Source organism: Rhinoderma darwinii, chromosome 3 (genome assembly GCF_050947455.1).
Source record: "Rhinoderma darwinii isolate aRhiDar2 chromosome 3, aRhiDar2.hap1, whole genome shotgun sequence".
In the NCBI taxonomy this organism is placed as follows: Eukaryota; Metazoa; Chordata; class Amphibia; order Anura; family Rhinodermatidae; genus Rhinoderma; species Rhinoderma darwinii.
Window position 1 is genome coordinate 322,754,219 of NC_134689.1, and position 22,666 is coordinate 322,776,884.

At 40.5% G+C, this 22,666-nt stretch overlaps 1 protein-coding gene across 2 annotated transcripts in view; it reads left to right on the forward strand.

The window, feature by feature from the left end:
* PLEKHO2 (pleckstrin homology domain containing O2) overlaps positions 1-22,666 on the forward strand; it is a 45,248-nt gene that overhangs the window by 10,574 nt on the left and 12,008 nt on the right. For both annotated transcript variants that reach the window (XM_075858269.1, XM_075858270.1), the window contains exons 2-3: positions 13,502-13,648; positions 19,970-20,086. In XM_075858269.1, coding sequence (XP_075714384.1) covers positions 13,502-13,648; positions 19,970-20,086 — 264 coding nt within the window. The remainder of the gene's footprint in view (positions 1-13,501; positions 13,649-19,969; positions 20,087-22,666) is intronic.

The window sequence follows — 22,666 nt, forward strand, 5'->3', positions numbered from 1 at the left end:
TTTGCTGAATTCATTGGAATTATTCTGTAAAGGTAAAAATCTACTTTTTTTCTGAAAAAAGGTAGCCATTTTTAATTTTTACAAGGAATAAAGGAGAAAAAGCACCCCAACATTTGTAAAACAATTTCTCCCGATTACGGAAATCTGCCATATGTTGTAATAAACTGCTGTTTGGACCCACAGCAAGGCTTAGAAGGGAAGGAGCGCTATTTGGCTTTTGGAGCTCAAATTTATCTGAAATGGTTTTTGGGTGCCATGTCGCATTTGCAAAGCCCCTGAGAGGCCAAAACAGTGGAAACCCCCCAAAAGTGGAAATTACGCCACTTAAAGAATCTATCTAGGGATATAGTGGGCATTTAGACCCCACAAGTCTTTTGCAGGATTTATTAGAATTAGGCCGTGAAAATTAATATCAACATTTCTTCCACTAAAATGTTGCATTTTTTAAATTTCACAAAGGATAAAGGGGGAAAAAGCTGCCCAACATTTGTAAAGCAATTTCTCCCGAGTGTGGCAATACCCCACGTGTGGGCATAAATGTTTTTTCATTAGAAAGTAATTAACCCTTTCTGGACTGATCCATATTTTTATTTTCCTTTTTAGTTTTTTTCTCCCCGCGTTCCAAGAGCCATAACTTTTTTATTTTTCAGTCAATAGAGCGGTATGAGGGCTTATTTATTGAGGGACGAGCGTTCGTTTTTATTGGTACCATTTTTTGGTACATACAACTTTTTGAACACTTTTTATTACATTTTTAGGTCGAGCCAAGGTGACCAAAAAAACAGCGATTTTGCAGTTTTAAATTCTTTAGACGCTCCATACATCACCCCCCACACTACGACATGCTATGTTGTGGTGCGCGAAGGGGTTAATGCGCAGCGCATGGTGCGGAGTGAAAATTAAAATTTTCCACTCATATGCCATTTTAGTGCACTACATGTTATGCCCAGTTTGTGCCACTGAAGACAAATACCTCATAAAACGTTAAGCGGGTTCTCCCGGGTATGGCGATGCCATATCAGTGGACGTAGACTGGTGTTTGGGCAGGCTGCAGGGCTCAGAAGGGAGGGACGCCATTTGGCTTTTGGGGCGCAGATGTAGCTTGGTAGTTGTTCTGTTTGGGGTTTTACTGGTGTTTCAGTTTATAATGTGGGGGCATATGTTATCTGTGCGGGGTACATCAGGGTACATGTTATCTGTGCGGGGTACATCAGGGTATAATAAGAGGGTATAATAATGCAGTAAATAAATAATAATCCGCAGATATGTGGCCAGTGTCGCACTGATAAATGGTGCCCGATCTTATCTGGTTTTGGAACACTCTGCACATTTTGCATCGCCATATTCTGGGAGCCAGAACTTTTTTATTTTTTCACCACTGGAGCTGTGTGAGGGCTTATTCTTTGCGGGACAATCTGTAGGTTTTCATTGGTACCATTTTGGGGTATGAGAAATTTTTTTGATCACGTTTTATTCCATTTTTTGGCAAGCAAGGTGACCAAAAACCATCAATTCTGACAATGTTTTTTATTCGTTTTTTTATGGCCTTCACCCTGGGCTATAAATGACCATTTTACTTTATTCTGCGGGTCGATACGATTACAGCGATACCATATGTATATAATTTTTTTATGTTTTGCAGCGTTTGTGCAATAAAATCACTTCTTTATAAAATAAATAATTTTTTGTGTCACCATATTCTGAGAGCCATAACGTTTTTATTTTTCAGTCAAAAAAGCGGTGTAAGGGCTTGTTTTTTGCGGGACGGGATCTAGTTTGTATTGGTACAATTTTGGCGTACATGCGACTTTTTGATCACTTTTTATTGTATATTTTGGGAGGGGTGGTAACCAAAAAATTATGATTCGGCACTGTTTTTCGTTTATTTTTTTTGTGGTGTTCACCGTGCGGGAAAAATAATATTACAGTTTTGTAGTTGGGGTCGTTATGAACGCGGCGATACCAAATATGTGTACTTTTTTTAACGTGTTCATTTTTTTCCTATAATAAAATACTTATAGGAAAAAAAGCATTCTTTGTTTATGTCACTTCTAACTTTTATTTTTACACTTTTTCAAAACATTTTTATTATCTTTTTTTTACTTTTTTTACTTGTCCCACTAGGGGACACTGAGACTTGCAGCTTTTATCGCTGCTGGAACACATTACACTACACACGTAGTGTAATGTGTTCTAACTGTCATTGTGACGTGACAGTCACACTGACAGGAAGCCTCGGAGGACCGGCCGGAGGCTGATCCTCCGAGGCTTCCGTACATGGCAACCCGGAGGTCATTGTCTGGCCTCTGGTTGCCATGATAAGGATCGCCAGCCCCCGCAAATACATGTGGGGGGCTGCCGATCCGCTGTAAACCTCTTCGATGTGGTGATCGCAATCGACCACCGCATCGAAGGGGTTAATTGCCGATTTCAGCGGCGACAGGCCGCTGATCGGCAACGGGGAGAGCAGGGCTGACACCCTGCACAGTTAACCGCCGCTGCGGTGTAGCGCCGCGCGGCAGTTAACTGGTAAAGCGCGAACGTAACTGCACGCCCAGGTGCGCGAAGTTACTGCTCACCTGGACGTGCATTTACGCCAAGGTGCGGGAAGGGGTTAAGTTATAAGTTGAATAAACTGGGTATACAGATGTAGCCAAGTTTATCTGGACTCTGATAACTTGCTGCAGCGTTTTATCACACAACAAAAGTCATTGAAAAGTCATTGAAAAAGTCAAGTTAAAGTTTCTTGCCACTGTGTATGTAATGCGTTAAGAGTCAAGATAAAGATGGTTGTATCTGTACATCAAACCAGGAGTAGAATTTGAAGTCAGCATCTCAGCAGCCAACATATTCAAAGTCATGGTTGTGGCCTTGTTATTGATACTGTCTGAATGAATCATTAATGTAAGCATTCACAAATTGTATCTTTGTATTGGTATCTCCACTCATGGAGTACAATAGTGGCTAGAGGCTGTTGGCAGAAGCAGTCCACTATTACTTTAAGGCTATGTTCACACAGAGTTTTTTGCAGGCGGAATTTCTGCCTCAAAGTTCCGTTTGGAAGTTTGAGGCAGATTTTCCTCTCCCTGCACGCCGATTTTCGCTGCGTTTTTCGCATTGGCCATTGAGCGCCGTGGGCATAAAACGCCGGAAAATACGCTTTCTCTGCCTCCAATTGATGTCAATGGGAGGTCAGAGGCGTAAACACCCGAAGATAGGGCATGTCCCTTCTTTCTCCCGCGAGACGGTTTCACCGCTCGCGGGAGAAAACCGCCCCGCCTCCCATTGAAATCAATGGGGGGCATTTTCGGGCCGTTTTTGACGAGTTTTATGACGCGGTTTCCGCATCAAAAAACTTTTAAGAAAACTCAGTGTGAACATAGTCTAAGGCCTTTTTCACATGACAGTATTTTGTTCAGTATTTTTCATCAGTATTTGCAAGCCAAAACCAGGAGTGGAACCTACACAATGAAAAATTATAAATGAAAGATTGCACCTCTTCCGTGTTTTGGACCTGCTCCTGGTTTTGCCTTCCAAATACTGACGCAAAATGCTGACCAAAATTCTGCTCTGTGAAAGTGGCCTTAGGTGTATTTCACACAACAGTATTCTAGTCAGTATTTTGCATCAGTATTTGGAAGGCGAAACCAGGAAATGGAAAATACACAGAATCTATAATGGAAAGATTTGCACCTTTCTGTGTTTTGGACCCACTGCTGGTTTTAGCTTCCAAATACTGATAAAAAAAAACTGCTGTGTGAAAGAAACGTAAAGCTGTGTGTCAAATAATAGTCCACCATTGCCACGGCTACAGGTATCATCTCTCAGCCTTCCCAGAGCTGCAAAGCCACCTACATAGGCCACTACATTATTTAAGTCAATATTTTGCATCAGTATTTTAAATCCAAAATCAGGAGTGGAACCTGCACAGGAAAAAAGCATAATGGAAAGATTTTTTTTACCTCTTCCGTGTTTTGGACCCAGTCTTGGTTTTGGCTTCCATATACTGATGCAAAATACAGACCAGAATACCACAGAGTGAGGTTATGTGCACACACACTAATTACGTCCGTAATTGACGGACGTATTTCGGCCGCAAGTCCCGGACCGAACACAGTGCAGGGAGCCGGGCTCCTAGCATCATACTTATGTAGGATGCTAGGAGTCCCTGCCTCGCTGCAGGACCACTGTCACGTACTGAAAACATGATTACAGTACGGGACAGTTGTCCTGCAGCGAGGCAGAGACTCCTAGCATCGTACATAAGTATGATGCTAGGAGCCCGGCTCCCTGCACTGTGTTCGGTCCGGGACTTGCGGCCGAAATACGTCCGTCAATTACGGACGTAATTAGTGTGTGTGCGCACATACCCTGAAAGTGGCCCTACAGCAGTATAATTCAAGGGGAGAAAACTTACCACAGTATAACTAAGGGTATGTTCACACGGCCTATTTACGGACGTAAATCGGGCGTTTTTGCCCCGAATTACGCCCGAAAATAGCGCCTCAATAGCGCTGACAAACATCTGCCCATTGAAAGCAATGGCCAGACGTTTGTCTGTTCACACGAGGCGTATATTTACGCGCCTCTGTCAAATGACGGCGCGTAAATAGACGCCCGCGTCAAAGAAGTGACCTGTCACTTCTTTGGCCGTAATTGGAGCCGTTATTCATTGACTCCAATGAATAGCAGCGCCAATTACGGCCGTAATGGACGCGGCGTTCAAGCACCTGCACATGCCGTTACGGCTGAAATTACGGGGATGTTTTCAGGCTGAAACATCCCCGTAATTTCAGCCGTAACGGACGCCCTCGTGTGAACATACCCTTAGTGTGCATCCCATTCATGTGTCAGGGAAAGCTAAGTGAATACCCCTATGGAAGCTGAAATCACAGCTACATTGGTTTTCACTCAACTTTCTCAGAAACATATATAACTAATGTTGAATAGAATTTTAATACCTTCGCATTAAGTATTCTGTTTTTCCCCCTTACTCCAAAACACATGGTGGGCTAGAGTGAATGTACAATAGGTAAATGAGATAATATATAAATACATATGTCACAACTCAAGGATTTCTATTTAGGCTATGTTCACAATGTGCTGGGGTGGTATGTTCAGTGTATAAGCCAGGAGTATCTTCCACTGTATATGCCGGCATGCCTATATACTACCGGTATCCAAATGTGTGCCAGAAAAGAGTCCTTTATGGCCATTGCACACGACCGAGTACCACTCAGGCCATTTTTCACGGCATCCGAGTGCATCCGACAGTTTTCAAGGACCCATTCACTTTCATGTCCTAAATTTCCACGGATCACCAATGGGACTGTATTGAAAGCCGTAGTCAACTATGATTTTCAATAAAACTGGATCCCACTGGATTTTTTTATACTAATGGAATCAATGGCAGACAAATGCAATTGTGTAGGTATTTCTTGTAAAGAAAGTGCTTTATTCTTCTCCTACCTTCAGTTTCTGCCACAAGTATCTACTTCATGTCAGACATATTGACCATATTCACTTTTTTCCTCCAGCTTATCAGCTCACTTTAAAAGCCAATCACTGTGAGACGACCCTCCCCTCCCCATCCCCCTTACTACACAGATATTTACCTGATTAAATCTATATATGTTGCTTTGCTGGAGAGGTATATAAATCCCATGTCGATTGCTTTAGTTGTTCATAACACATTTTTACTGGCCTCCAAGTTCCAGATAGTAATCTACAGTATCAGTGTGTAAGACGCCCTTATAACAGTCATGTGCTTGCCACAGGTGCCCCCGTAACACAGTGTGCCAGCCATAGAGTGTCATGACAGCATTATCAGCCATAGGTGCCATCATAACATTTCGTGCCTGCCATAGATGCTTCTTTGAATACCTGCCACAGATGAACCCCTAATTGTCTGCCACAGATACCCCCTTGATTTCCTATAGATGAATATGTGCTTCTGCCACAGATGCACTACTTAGTTGCCTGGTACAGATGCCCCCAAAATTGGCTTGCCACAGATTCTCTTACCAACAGAATGGCACAGAAAGCCACAGCTATTCATGCCATGCTGGGACTTTTATATTTTTAACTTGCATGTTGCATATTGTAGACCGCTGCTATAAATGTATACATAATCTGGGTCATGTATCAATGCAACTACACCAGTTATCTGGCATAATTGAAAAAAAATGTCTGTCAGCAGAAACGCCATAAGTACAAACGTCCATGGCTACTTTTGCATACACAAAAAAGCTACAGGTTTACCAAATGTTCTCACGGGATGAGACCTGCAAAGTTCTGTAGGGATTGCTTTATTCCCCAACATGTGTATTTTGGAATACACCCTTCACTGCCCTGTTTTCCAGAATAGGAAACGCTCAGATGGTTCCCCAGTCTTTATCCAGGTTCAAGATTTTTATATTTAACTGCCACAGTCTATTTCATGTTATTGCATATCATTTAGTGATTTCCTTTGCACTTTACTTTAGTGAAGCAACTTGAGGTATTTTGGTGACTCAGCAAGCGGAACTGAGTAGTACTCATACCACATCTCAAGAGCAAAAATAGTGCGAACCCACCTAGTGTTGCACTCATCTCGTAGATGTATGCTATCTTTATAAATATGCCGAAAACCTTTTACGAGCCGCTCACAGCATATGTTAAATGCTATATGCACTTTTGCAACTAATGTTTTATTGCTCCAATCAGAAGCGTAACTAGAAGCTCCTGGCACCAATGCAAAATCTATAACAGGCACCCACATACCATGTGCCATTTCTATTACTGGTGTCTTGATATGGGGCAGAGGGGCATCTGGGTTCCCTTAGCACCTCTTATAGTTAGGACCCTGGTTATATTGCATATAAAAATTAAACCACTTTGGTATACATAGGTCAGCATAGCTGCTGTATACACAAAACAGTAGGATATTTTGAATCAAAACTATTTGCAAAGTTGCTTCCTTTTTTCATTTTAATGCAAAGAGCAATTATAATTTTTAATTTTTTTTTGCAAAAGTATAACTTCCCCTTAAAAACTATATATTGCCCTCACCCCAAACATATATTTCCAGTTTTCCAATTTAGTGGCTAGTAGGTCTGTGTTTAAATTCATTCTACACTGAAATACTAAATTAGTCGTTTTCTCAACATGCTAAAAACATGTATATGTAGCAGAACTGCATTTGTTTGCGCAATTATTGAGGTAACTCAGTAAGTTTACCAGCAGTGAAATGTTCCATTCTTGTCCATGGGCTAGGTACTGTATTATATTTCAGCTCATCTCTATTCAAGTGCTTGGGACCGAGATATAATACCAAGCACAACCCATGAAAAACAGTGCCACTATTTCTGGGGGGGGCGGGGGGAAAAGACTTTTTTTTTCATTAAACCCTATATTATCCCTTTGGAAACAAGGATGCCAACCTAAACATGAAAAAAAACTACAAGTCCATTTTCCGCCAACCTTACAGGTGGTACTAAGCCGAAGTACTAAGCCTAAGTAGCTACTAAGTCGATGTAGCTACTTACCTGCAAACGCCGATGCTGCTGCAGAATCATCTGTAGCCTCTGGTGCCGATGTGTCCTCGCTCGTCTGACACGATGCAGGACCTGTGAGTGACGTCACAGCGTGATCTGCCAGAAGCTGGGCGTTCTGAAGAGAAGTGGATGATACTTCTCGTCAGAACGCCCAGCTAGTAAAAGAAGTAAAAACGCCCCGATGTACGCACATAATACACGCCCAGTTGTACTTTTACTTTTCAACACGCCCAGTTGTACTTTTGCAAGCCTCATTTGCATAAATACAAAAATGGTCATATCTTGGCCAAAAATGCTTGTTTTTTAAAAATAAAAACGTTACTGTAATCTACATTGCAGCGCCGATCTGCTGCAATAGCAGATAGGGGCTGCAAAATCTGGTGACAGAGCCTCTTTAACTACATTTTTCATGGTTTTATTTTTAGGCGACAATGACTATGGTGTGCAACAAGTCAAGATATTTTTTACCCTTTCCTTCATTTCTTGATCTAATCACATTACATTCACATTTTTCACAGAACACAAAAGCAATGTTCTAATATCCATGGTAGCAAAATGTTTCAAAACTCTAATTAAAAGGTTATTTCTACAGTTCCTCCTAACAAGTATCCAGAGTCCTATAAATGCTCCTTGCAGTTCTCCAATACATTGGGCTACAGAAGTGAAAACCAATTTGGGAGGAAGTAGGAATGTAAATAAAGAACCAATGTCGTGCCTTCTGAGAAATGAATGACATTGACGCATTCTGGAACACCTACAAATGACTTTTACAGCATGTCAATCATATACAGTATTTCACAAATGTCACACTGAGAACACAATTATTCCTAATAATGAGCTGTTCCTAATCCCCAGTTTTAATGGAAAAGGGATTGCGTACAGTATAAGGACAATATCATGACAATATCTATCCTGTATTCCACTCAAGAACTGCAGGGAAATAACTATTATGAAGGTCATGAACGAACTGTCATTCATGGGTAAAATCTTTTATGAGGTCCCATGCACACGGCCGTGCCCGTAATCATGGCCCACGGTGCCGACGTCCGCCCGCATTTTCGGGCCATGCTCCCATACAAAGTATGGGAGCATGTCCCGTGAAACACGAAAAAATGGACATGCTCCATAATTCCCGGCACAGTTCCCAGCAATACGGAAAGATGTCCGCGGCCAATATAACCGAATGGGCCCGTAATTACGGACCTTAATTGCAATCCGTAATTATGGGCGATTTTACGGTCGTGTGCATGGGGCCTAACTGTATATAGCTTGAGACCTAACTTGCTGCAATGCCTTTTCTCTACCTACAGTAAACTATAAGCATATAAATGTGCAGTTTTATAAATAAGGCTTCTAATATAATTGACACGTATTTAATGTATAAATGTATCTGGAAGTTCTCAGAACTGGAGATAGGGGAGATAAAGTGCTGATCATGTGTAGAGATATTTTTATGGTCTTCCTGTCAATTCTAGCATTGTTGAACACTATAGACAGTCCCTGCTGCATGCCCTATGTAACGTTAAACTATCTAAGAACATTTAGGAGTCTAACTGACCAGCATAGACTACATATTTGTAACCAGACACCAGATGTTCCCTTGACTGTTGCGGCCAATGTCTCTCTTTGCTTATAGGGATGTGCGCGCCACCCATTCACTTAAAGAGGCTCTGTCACCAGATTTTCAAACCCCTATCTCCTATTGCAGCTGATCGGCGCTGAAATGTAGATAACAGTAACATGTTTGTTTTTTTCAAAAACGAGCATTTTTGGCTAAGTTATGACCATTTTTATATTTATGCAAATGAGCCTTTCTTAAGTACAACTGGGCGTGTTTAAAGTTATGTCCAAGTGGGCGTGTATTGTGTGTGTACATCTGGGCGTTTTTACTTGTTTTACTAGCTGGGCGTTGTGAATGAAAGTGTATGATGCTGACGAATCAGCATCATCCAATTCTCTTCGTTACCACCCAGCTTCTGGCAGTGCACAGACACACAGCGTGTTCTCGCGAGATCATGCTGTGACGTCACTCACTTCCTCCCACAGGAACTTAATCGCGTCGGATGAGCGAGGACACGCTGTGTGTCTGTGCACTGCCAGAAGCTGGGTGGTAACGAAGAGAAGTGGATGATGCTGATTCGTCAGCATCATACACTTCCATTCACAACGCCTAGCTAGTAAAACAAATAAAAACGCCCAGATGTACACACACAATACACGTGCACTTGGACATAACTTTAAACACGCCCAGTTGTACTTAAGAAAGGCTCATTTGCATAAATATAAAAATGGTCATAACTTGGCCAAAAATGCTTGTTTTTGAAAAAAACAAAACGTTACTGTTATCTACATTGCAGCGCCGATCTGCTGCAATATGAGATAGGGGTTTGAAAATCTGGTGACAGAGCCTCTTTAAGGGGGCTGAGCAGGCTTCACTATGGGAATCTGGGTATTTGCCTGAACAACAAGTTCCTGTTAGTGTGAAAGTGTGTATTTATTAGTTTGCTATATTCGGATTTGACCTGGACTGTTTATTGACTTTGCTTTCTGATTGATGTCTGCCCTGGTCCATATCGGTGCACTGGTACAGATTGAACGACCATGCTTCTGTTTTCTGTACCTCGGAGTATACCATCAGCACTTGCTATTGGAGGCTACTGCAGTAACGTGATCTGGGGATTCTCGGGCTAAAGTCCATACCCCTGTAAAGGGGTGTTTTAAGGTGAAGACACAAAATCCCTTAGACTCCACCCTGGTTTAGCCCTCAGCTAAATCTGATAGCGACACACGTAGTTCATGCCCTCCCCTAAGGAAGGTCAGGGATGGATTTATAGATAATGGGGCCCTGGGCAACAAGCCAATTAGGGCCCACTTGCCAATTTTAGACAGTTCTTTCTTATAATTTCTTATAATTTCAGCCACTTAATATTGCCATATAGTGCCAAGAAAATACTACCATATACAGATCACATAATACCACCATATAGTGATAAATAATATGCAGTGTTCAAATAATACTATCTTAAAGAGCCCATATAATATTGCCAAAAAATTTCCAGATACTTTAGTTCCCAAATAATACAGCCATGCACTGTTAAATATTACTGGGTGATGACAGTTTGCTTCTGGGTTTGCTGTCCTTGGGGAACAAATAGTAAACTGTGGTTCCAGTTTGCCACCTCGTACCAACCCCTCCTGAGGTAAGTTCATAACACTGTTCCTCATCTAGCTGCAGTGGTGGTATTGTTTGTATACGTATGCTTGTCCATAGACATGTAATGTCCACAGAGAATTGGAAAGAAGCAGTTTCACTGAATACAGCATACTCTTGCCTAAGTGGACCAACCTGAGACAACTGTCTGGTAGAGAGCAGTACGCAAGAAAGTCAGGACATATAGTTATCCCCTGGGAGATTGTTGTTTTTGGGGTTATATACAGGGCAGAGTGCACCATACACCAAGCAGGGAACTTTTGAGATAGAAATGAGATATTTTATATAGGTGCAGTCTAGCTAGTGTCTTCTCATAGATGAGTCCACACAATAACGGCACATTCTATCTGTAGATAACACTTTTCCCTGTAGCCCATCCATGCAGCCACTCCTCATTGCTATTTTTGGCTCTATCTTATTGTTTGTCTGACTTCCTCTCCGTGATTTCCCCTTTGTCCCTGTTACCTGGTAATATTCCCATCATCATCTCAAACAAACAGAATTAAACTCTGCAACTTCTAACCTATAATTTCATTATAACCCGTGGTCTATATAACTTTTACATACATGATTGCATGCTTGCTTGAGGGGTTAAATACATTCGATATAGAAGCTGGAGGCATCACAGCTGAGAAAACAGGCCCCCAATGGAGGGGAAATAGCATCATACCGTAGGTTACAGTATATTGTTTATTTTTCCTGACTCCTACCCAGCAACAATAGACTGTTCACTTAGATGCATTGCTTTTGATATAATCATTTTTTTAAAATTTATTTTGACTATTTGCTCTAGTTGAAGATCGTATATTCTAATGTTTACTGATAATTTGATCTATAGTACACAAAGACATATAATAAACGTGTCCATCCAATTACAGACATAATGGAAGAAAAGATCAGCAATTTTACAGGATGACCAGAACAGGGAGCTACTGTGAAGACTGACTCTAGCTCTGGGGGACCATTAATGTATGGACGCCCATTGATGTCACTGGCCACAATTTAATGCTTATCCCCATTATAGCAATGGAAATACCGCAATGAGTGGTTTCACAAGAAATAACAACTGGTTGTAAGGGATCCCAGGAGATCTTGCTTAATTAAAAGTGGATGTCTAAAATTAATTAATGGCATAAACAAGGTAAATGGGCTTATACAGGATCATTATCCACCTTAATCCTCCTAAGTGCCCTCTTCTCCTGTCCTACTTAGTCCTGAAGGTCCCAACAGCTTATAATTTATTAAAACTGTTAAGGAAACACTATAAGCAGTTACCAGCAGAGAAAATCATCACTCTCCTAGACAGCGCAGGAGGGTACTGACAATGCGGAACAAGGAAGAGGAGACTTTGTACGATCCTGCAGGGTTGTCGCAGAAAAGATGGTATAGAGAGAAGAGTCATAGTAATAACAGGAGTCATTCCTCAGGCCAGTGTTAACTCCCCACGTGGCCACACAGACAAATAAGCACTTCTCACTCTTGAGAGGCACAGTCTCCTGGTTGCAACTCTGATTCATGCAGGCGAATGATGGCTGGCTCACTCACAGGACAGTCAAGGGCACTCCTCCCTGATGGAGGTGTAATGTCCTGAACAGATTTATGGCCTGTGTCTACTGACTTGCTGACCTGCTTTATTCTTACCGCAAATACATTATTAGGCTCCTGCCCGTCACCCACACATAATACAGCGGTTCTCCGACACATTGTGGAGTCTCCTGTCCTTTACCCGCAACCCAGCTCCTGGACCACACCAACTCAGGTCCAAGCACAACAGCAGCATCTCAGCAGTCTCTTACAGTGGCTCTTATAATGGCTTTGTCCACACACAACACAACTTGTCGGCAACACCTTTTTATAAAGTAAGCGCCGCCAACTGCGACATTGTGACGCTGTAATGATGTAGCCGACAGCTAGCTAAGCTGGTGCCTGGGCAGTTCATCCCAGAGCAAAGCAATTTTATATGCAGCAAGCCAACCATCATTCGCTTTACCAGATGCTCATACCAACTACAGTCCACTTGTCAATTTGAACAACAAGAGAAGGCATAGGGAATGTCACAATTAGTTTTCATACATGACCTCTGCTGTAATATTTTCGGCGTAGCAAACGGCACAACACGACTCCAACACTAGAGAGGGCACAAGAACAAATACAGCACAGGATACAGGTAGCAGGGCACGGGAACACTGGGAACAGGATACTACTAAGGAACCATTTGCAAGACTAACGTAGGAATACAAACAACGCTCAGGCAAGGAGTGAAAGAGTGGGCCCTTTTTATAGTCCAGGGACTGATCTGGGAGTAATTAGTAAATTCTTTACATGTGGGCGCGCTGGCCCTTTAAGGCCGGGAATGAGCTCACGCGCACACCCTAGTAGTCACTGCAGGGCAGGACGGTCGTATGTGCTGGCATCTCCGGGGAGAGAGACGTTGGCAGGATGGGAGGCATCTGAGGTCCGCGACCGGGACCGTTAAAGTAATAACATTTTAATAACATATTAACATCATCAACATATCGGAAAATAGGATGTTTTAATAGAGAAACCCTTTATCCCTGAAAATACAACTTTGAGGAGATTTTTAATTAGTTTATTTTTTTTTAATTAATACTAATTTCTTGTGAAGTTATAGTATTCAAAATTCAGTAAGACTATGTATGTATGTATGTATGTATGTATGTATGTATGTATGTATGTATGTGTATATTTTTACCATGCTGTACATATAACATATACTTTTCAATTTTTTCTTTAGGGTGTAAAGGGAAGCAGCGTTTCTCCCCCAGAATCTAATGTGATCCACAAAGCTGGTTGGTTAAAGAAAAGCAGTGGACTGCTGGGACTGTGGAAAGATCGCTACATTCAGATATTGAAAACTCAGCTTCATGTTTTTGACAATGAGGTAAAACAATACTGAAGAAGACCGGTAAAAATGGGCTATAGAATTGTATCCTCTGTCTAAGAGAATATGTGACAATCATTTTGCTATGACAATAGTAAAATGATACCAGTAAAACATGCAAAATATAAAACACACCATGCAGGGGTGGAAATGACAATTTTGAAATAGAAAAAGCAGAGATACAAGCTGTAGGAGACAAGGAAACATTTGGATGGATGGCATAAATTTGACCTGTGCAGGACATTCTGGAGAACCAATTTTTTTTTGTATTTACACTTGTATAGTAGAGAATGGCATGTACATCTATTTTAATAGAATTCTTTATGATGCGGTGATCCAATAACAGAGCAGGGTCATGATGAGAAATATGACATATCTGCTGTAGCCGTGTACTGTAAATCCTTCAGCAGAATGCAGGCTGCCTTTTAACAGGTCTGATTTATCATTAACCCGTTAGTGACCGCCATTACGCCTTTTCAAAACATCCACTAACGGGCTTTATTCTGATGCATATGCTTTTTTACGGCACTGCATCAGGATAAAGTAAACAGAGCAGGGAGCTGTCAAATCTCCCAGCTCTCAGCTGTCAGAGGTAGCTGAGGGCTGGGAGCATCCCTGCTCTGCCGGGTGAGATCGATATTAGTATCGATCTCACCCGTTTAACCCCTCAGATGCGGCGCTCGATAGCGTGCACCGCATCTGAGTGGTTTTGGAGAGAGGGCGAGAGGCCGGGTGTCTGTGTCTCCGATGGCAGCCTAATAAAGGCCCCCAGGTCTGCCTGTAATGAATGGCTACTAGATCATGCCGGAGGCATGACCTAGCAGTTGCCTGTCCATTTTAAATGGACAGGCAGTAATACACTGCAATACAAAAGTATTGCAGTGTATTATAATAGCGATCGGAGAATCGCATATTAAAGTCCCCTAGTGGGACTAGTAAAAAAGTATAAAAAAAGTTTAATAAAGTTAATTTTAAAAAAATGTGAAAAAAAAATGAAAAACCCACCTTTTCCCCTTACAAAATGCTTTACTATTAAAAAATCTAAATAAAGTAAAAAAGTTACACATATTTGGTATTGCCGCGTCCGTAACGACCCCGACTATAAAGCTATTACATTACTTAACCTGCACGGTGAACGCCGTAAAAAATGTAATAAAAAACTATGAAAAAATTGCTGTTTTCTGTGAATCCTGACTTTAAAAAAATGTGATAAAAAGTGATCAAAAAGTCGCATCTACTCCAAAATGGTACCAATAAAAACTACAAGTCTTCCCGCAAAAAAAAAGCCCTCATACAACCGCATCGGCAAAAAAATAAAAACGTTACGGCTCTTCAAATATGGAGACACAAAAACAAATAATTTTGAAAAAAAAGCGTTTTTACTGTGTAAAAGTAGTAAAACATACAAAAACTATACAAATTTGGTATCGTTGCAATCGTAACAACCCGCTGAATAAAGTTATTGTGTTATTTAAATCACACGGTAAACGGCGTTGATTTAAGACGCGAAGAAGAGTGGCGAAATTTCAGGTTTTTTTCTATTCCCCCCCAAAAAAAAGTTCATAAAAGTTAATCAATAAATAATATGTACCTCAAAATGGTGCTATTAAAAAATACAACTTGTCCCGCAAAAAACAAGACCTTATACAGCTATGTCGACGCAAAAATAAAAAGTTTATAGCTCTTGGAATGTGACGATGGAAAAACCTAAAAAATGCCTTGGTCATTAAGGTTTAAAATAGGCTGGTCATTAAGGGGTTAATGTAATAATCCAGAAAGTCTGCTAATCGGACTTGCCTGGTTCTATGGGATTCTTGCTTTTCAACGTTTTACTAAATTCAGTATAACAATGGCTTACTTAAGCAAATACAGATGACAAAGTCAATTATACACAGATGTTTTGCTGCTATAAATTGTAACATTTTATATAAAATGTGGAAGTGATAGGTGTATTATAAATAGTAATGGCTGATATTACAAAATGCAGGCTGCCATTTTGGGAATTTGACAAATTTTAGTATTGAAAGGGGCATCCTACAATCCACATTTATTACATATCCACAGGATAGTCGATAAGTGTCTGATCTCTGGGGGTCCCACTGCTGGGACCCACACTGATCACCAGAACAGGGATCTCGAGCACCTTCTTCCTCCTCACTGCTAGACTACAGTTAGGTGAAGTTAGAATAGAGCGGCAGACGAGCATGCACAGGTGTCACTCTATTCAGAGTCTTTGGGACTGACAGAGACAGTCGAGTACAACACTTGTATGTTTTCATCAGACATTGACTGGAGTGGCAGGGCGCATGCTGCTCTTCCGCTCCTTTCAAGCTGCTTTTAATTGCTGGGGGTGCAGTGAGGAGGAATGGTAGCTCGGGACCCCTATTCTAGTGATCGGTCCCAATGGTTGTGACCCAGCGATCAGACACTTGTCATTTATGTGTAAATAGATAGGTAAATGTCCATTCTGGGAATATATCATCAGTTCTCTGATTATATATTTATTTGCTTTGCTGGATAGCTTTTTACTTACTATATAGAAAGAAAAAACTAGCAACTGTTTTCCACTGCCAAGACATGTAGTAGAAATAATTTCCAGAGATTGATCGTAATAATTCTCAGGGAGACTTCAGATGCTTCACACCTTGTGTATCGCCGATATTTTTTCTATGTAAACCCTGCCCATAATTACAGGACATATCCCCATAATGACAGCCAAAATGCTTCCATTAACAGCACCATCAGGGTGACCACAGAGTGGCTGGGCAGCTCGCCTGATCTAATAGTATGGGCGTAACTAATAGGCTGTATGCCAGCATGGTGCACTACATGTAACCGTGTGACTGGCAAACTTGTAGAAGCTATATGTGTGCAATGATTATACTAAGCAGCCAACCCCCTCATGAATAGTAGGTGGGAGAGTGTCTGTTCAGCAGTATTTTGCACCTAAGCAATCTCCCTCCATGTAGCCTTGAGGTTTATCTGCATTTTCTTGGGAACTAGTGTTTGCATGTGCCCTTGTATGAGCAAGTATGGCCTTTTTCAATGATTTTAAATTAATATAGTTCTTTTCTCTGTGATTTGTTTGGACTCGCAATGATGCACAAAATGAATTGCAGCCACTTATGACTTTTTTTCTGAAAAAGTCCCGCTCCCGAACATGCACTGTGTAGGAATGACAGAACGGTCCTATTGACTGGCACAGCAGCTTTCATTTCTCAAGTTACAGAGCTGAGACCAGGCACATTTACAATTTTTAATTAACCTGTTGTATATTCATACAGTGGACATGTTAGTTTTGCACCAGAAAGTAAATGAAAGTTTACCTATTTGCTTATTTATATATGTGCATTAAAGGGAGTTTCCCACCATAAGCATTAAAGGCTATGTGTACCTTTAAAATCATTTTGTTTTGTTTTTCAAACAAAAATGTCATGGTGTAAATTTCAAAATACTTTTCCATTAAAAATTATTTTAACTTTTTGAGAGATACAGCTGGTTTGTATCCTGTATACAGAGCAGCTGTATCGTGCGCTAAGACCTGAATCCGTCATGTCCGTGGGACTGACGGGTTCAGTGACAGTGGGTCCTGCGTGTCTCTGACACGCAGGATCCACCTGTAATCGATCACATCTAAGTTATGAACTCAGAAGTGATCGATAGCAGCTTGATCCTGTGTGCCAGAGACACGCAGGACCCGCTAACACTGAACCTGTCATCCCGCGGACCTGACAGGTTCCAGCGCAAGATACAGCTGCTCTTTATACAGGATACAAAGCAGCTGTATCTCAAAAAGTAAAAATATTTTTTAATTGAAAGTTGCAGCAATCATACTGATAAACATTTTTATTTTAAAAAAACAAACAAAAAAAAACCATTTCAAAAGGTGTACAAAGCCTTTAAGAGCATATTGATTAGGTATGCCATCAATATCTGACTATTGGGAGCCTGACTGTTGGGAAACCCTCTGATGCCTAGCCCAAAGGGGCTGTGGCCCCTTTAGCTTTTGTTTCTGAATCAGTTCCACTCTTTACCCAGCAGCATATCAGGAATTAATACACCACCTCACTCACTCAAGTGAATAGGGTTACAATTCCAATACAGCTCTAAGTGTAGCGTCGTATTACAAAATAAAAGAAAGCTGAACTAACCAAGCCCTTTAACCCTCTTGTTCCCAGCATCAGTTGAAGAAATATCTAATCTAACCTACCCCTTTTAAAGCACATCTATAAAACAGGTTGAATATAGTCCCATCATCATGTTCATTGTTATTTTGTCTGTTACATTATGTCTTCCTCCACTATAAAGAGACAATGGGAAGAATTTAATTAAGTTTGAGCAATACAATTTATATTTCATGTGTTAAGGTGTCTAAAGTCCGCTCTGTATCCTGGGAGATGAAAGTTGCTTTGCAAGTCCATTAAAAGACATTTAGTCTACAGAGGATCCTCTTTTATCATTTGTATAAACTTCGGACTGAGAAATGCTTGGAAAGTTCTGCACTGTCCGAAAAAACATGTACCTCAGGGAGGGTATGCTGAATCCGGTGTCACCATTAGTCTCCTCTTCTCTCAGGAATGTCAGGCACCTGCTTTTGCTGCCAAGATACTAGTTTTTATTAACAGAAAAGTTGGCCGCGTTTGACTGGAAAAAAATCTGCTCTGCACAGGATGGATCTGTGGGATTTATTTGTCTGACACCTGTCAGTCCTGCAATAACATGGCAGCTGTTTGGCAGAGGGTGGCAAATCTCTCTAAAACTCTAAAGACATATTTGTCTATATAGCTACATCGATGGCAATTATTGTACATGTTTCCACCATTGGAGCTTTAAACAGTATATGGGGGAATAGCATAAATAGCAAATATTTAATGTTGTGTTAGAGGACTCAATCCCTTTATCCGTAGCATTGTTCCAAAAATAACCTGACCTGCTAACTTTTTATGCATGGCCGTCACTGTATTTTCTAAGTGAAAGTTCAATACCATTTATAATCCCTTCTCATCAGTCTGTGTTTCAATCGGCTAAATTCCTGTCTTAAAAATGTGACGTTATCTTATTCAGGGAAGTCCGGCTCAGCATTACATAAATAGCCAGGGCAGCCCAGCTAAAGCTCGGTTCAAATCTCATTTGGGGCATGCAAAGTGTGCCTTTAAACGTATGCGCTACACTGTACAAATGTATGCCAATACAGTTTCATATGTTGGCTATTGACTTCCCTTGTAAAATAAAACCGTAAACCATGTGGTACGTGTTTTTGTTGCCTTCTATTGAAAACGGTACTTGGCTGTTAAAGTTTATGGTTACGTTGCCATTTTCATCTGGAGCACTTCCAGTCTCTGTCTCTCTTATAAAGACGCTGGGCAGTCCTCATGTTGTTAAAGGGGTATTGAGAATTGGTTTGTATGATCTATATTATTTAAATCTACGTACTGAATAATAAAAAAAATAATTGGTATTCACGGAAAACCCCTTCAAAGTATTTGCTTCTCCTATAACATTTTAGTGGGTACACAAGTACTTTATTATCTCCTGCTCCAAATATTCCTTCTGTTTTGCAATAATGTAGGTATGAGAATGAATAATCTTGCATTTTGGTAAATGCGGCCAGAAAAATAGGAAAACGTATTATATTAAGAGATATTATAAATCTAAATATTATAATTACAAAATATTTTGTGCTCAGTTCAAATCAACTGTTATAATTTCTCCCATCAAAATCTCAGTAAATATGCCAATTCCCATTGTCTCATGATTGTCTAATTTTTCAAATTCAGCATAAATCTGTACATGTATTATTATTTTCTCTAATGATAATCTTGTTTTTCTTCCTTCTACGTAATATTTAATAGAAACAAAAAAAACAAATTGAGATTAAAAAAAATTAACCAAATGTACAAATCAGATTTGGGACAATTATTTAGTGCTAAAGTTTTGCAAATCATGCTGAATAGTGTTTCAGCACCAAATTACTGGTCATCTTTGGACCTTGGCACCTTCCACTATGGATGAGCATTGCTTGGTCATGAATGCATTTTCATTGGCCACATCGCTATGGATTTTTCCAAGTCCGAGTTGATGAGTCCAGCAATGACCCTTTAGTCCCAGATTTTGGATCAACAACACATTCTTCTTACAAAAGGTTTCTTAAACTGGAGAGCCCTGTTAGGCTTCAATCCAAAACTTAATTTGTCTTGAATTCCATTCTCGAGGCACAGACACATTTTACAGAACATGATCTTCATTTATGTAATCAAAAGTGTTTACTGTTGTTCTTGACAAAATGACTGTGTAATTCATTGTTGTTCTCCATTTCTACAGCAAGAGCAGAGGTGCCTGGAGACACTGGAGCTTGCCAATTATGAACGGTGCCAAGACCAGAAAGCCTTCCTCAAACGAAAAAGGCATTTTAATCTGATCCCATCTCCAGGCAATAAGGTAAATCATTTTAATCATTAATATTAATAAAATATCATTTTATCAATTTACAGAACATGAGAAACAAGCTTTAGAATCTGGGGCAGAGTTTAAATTAGGTTTAAAATTTGGACCTGAACCTGGGTTTTAGAGGCTTGTGATGACTTAGTATTGCCTTTTATTTTGTATACAAGCTATCCAGTAGTTCTATTCTGTAACTTGTATTGGCATACTGCTATGTGGCTTGCTAGCAAAGGAGGGGGCTGAAATGGCTGACCCACAAATTAAAAGGGGTGTTATGTATATTAATGAGTGTATATTAGAAAAAAATGGCTTTACAATCTGCAACTGCAATTCCTAAGATCAGTTCTCTTGGACTAAATTTATATTAGGAAGTACTACATGTGCTCAGGCATTGAAGCCATATTTATAGAGAACCAGAGAACCCTTTTAACAACTAGAACAGAAAAAGGAATCTGCATTTAGTAAAAAAAACTTTGAAAGAAATTAATATTTCCATTCAACAAGGTTAATTCATTATTTTTTCTTGCCAAGCTTCACCTATAAGAGTAGTGGTACAAGTGAAATCCAAACTTTATAGGGTAGGATGAAACTATGAACAGACGGTCTATCCTCTCCCAGTTTACATATAATCTCAATCCAGTGGTCTATAGTCGCTAATGTTTTGTTGTATTTAACCAATTCCTTCCACTCTCTTGTACAAAGAGATGTAATTTTCCTCTAGTTGCAAATACAGCAGTTTAGTAATATGGTAATCACCTGCTTTTGTACGCAGCAGAAAGATCACCGTAAAACAGAAAGTGACGGCATACATAAGTCTGCTGCATGAACCCTCAATATCATTATCATGGAAAGGATTCTGTTCAATCAAAACACCTTTAATGGACAATTTAATGGACCTCAATAGAAGCTGTGTAATACTTCATTTAGAAATGGATAACATGTGGCATCTTTTCCCAGTAAAAACAGCTTATCACTGGGGGTCCATCTGTGGAACCACCCGAGATCCGCTCACCATCAGTGGAAGTGGCGGAATGGGGTTGTCCAAAGTATTTAATTTCTTTTTAAGGGCTCCAGGGTTTTGCATAAATGCAGTTTATTGAAATGAGCACATCATACCCTATACAACTTTGCAATACATCTTCTGCAGCAATGTGGTACCAGAGAGCAGATCTCAGGAATGGGGAAAGCATTCCCTAAATTCTGTAGGTACTCCCTGTATATATATGTTTACATTAGCCACAGTTCCAGAAATTTGCTATTAGGGGCCAAATTATCATGGAAGATATATTGCAACGTTTAAGCTCATGATGTGCACACACATCAATTTGGAGTGCTGTCTTGTGTATTGGATTTCATTGGCTATTTGGGACACTGGTCGTGTGTCTGAACAAGAACCTGTGCATCCGATACTAAAAGAACGGTGCTGCTTTTGCTTTGTTTTTTTTAAATATAAATATATAGATTTTACAAAACTGTAGAATCCCTTAAATTTCCCAAATGAAAGATGCACTAGAGCATAGAAGTCATTGCCATGTCAGTAATTCCCAACCTTATAACTACTTAAAAGCTACATAAAAGCTTTTTCCACGTCTAAGGAACCCTTTCTCACATTTATAGCTCAAAAAAAGTTTAGTGTAAAGGCGGGTGAGGCATTCTATATTTCTACATTCTGGCCAAGATAGGTGACTACTCTGCCTGCCCAAATGCCAAGTATGTATGAGTAGACAAATCAGTTTGCCACTCCTACTGTAAAACTGATAGGTCTGAAAGCTATTGTCTTCTGGGAACCACTAACCAAGTTCCATGGAATATTGTATTATAATGACGAACCTGAAAATCCATAATTTTCAACAGTTGCATAAAAAAAATTAGCCAGTGTTTGCCAACCAGGGGTACAATATTCCATGTTTCATTGTTTTCTAACAAATAATATATTCCTTTGCACTTGCCGCAACTGTTAGGCTATGTTCACATTTGCGTCGAAGGCTTCATTACGGGCCTCCGTCGCAGATCCGGCAGGGTTTGCCGGAGTTTAGCGGAGAGAATAGCACAGCATGCTGCGCTATTGTGTCTGGTAAAATCACGGACACCCTGATGGAAAGCCTACGGAACCCATTAAAGTCAATGGGTTCCGTCGGCAACCGGCTGTATCTGTTGTGCAACTGAAACATTGGTTCCGTTATTCCCTTGTTCTGCTCCTCTGATGGAGCAGAACAATGGAACACACCAACGCAGGTGAGAACCCAGCCTTAATAAGTATTATTATAAGTTACACTTCTTTCAGAGATGGAGAGGTTACCACTGCTGTTCTTACTAGGACTGGTTATGACATAATTTGGTAAACAAGTATATTTGCCAGCTAGTCTGTTAGTTTTGATAGTCTGTCATCTGAATGACTGTACACATGATCAGGGGCGTAGCTAAAGGCTCATGGGCCCTGGTGCAAGAATTCAGCATGGGCCCCCCTACGCCTCCCCAACACCACCAAACCCCTGTGCACTCCTATGCCCAGCTCCCTTGCCCGACATACCCCATGAATGCCCCCACAGTATAATGCCCCCCATAGCTGCCCCCACA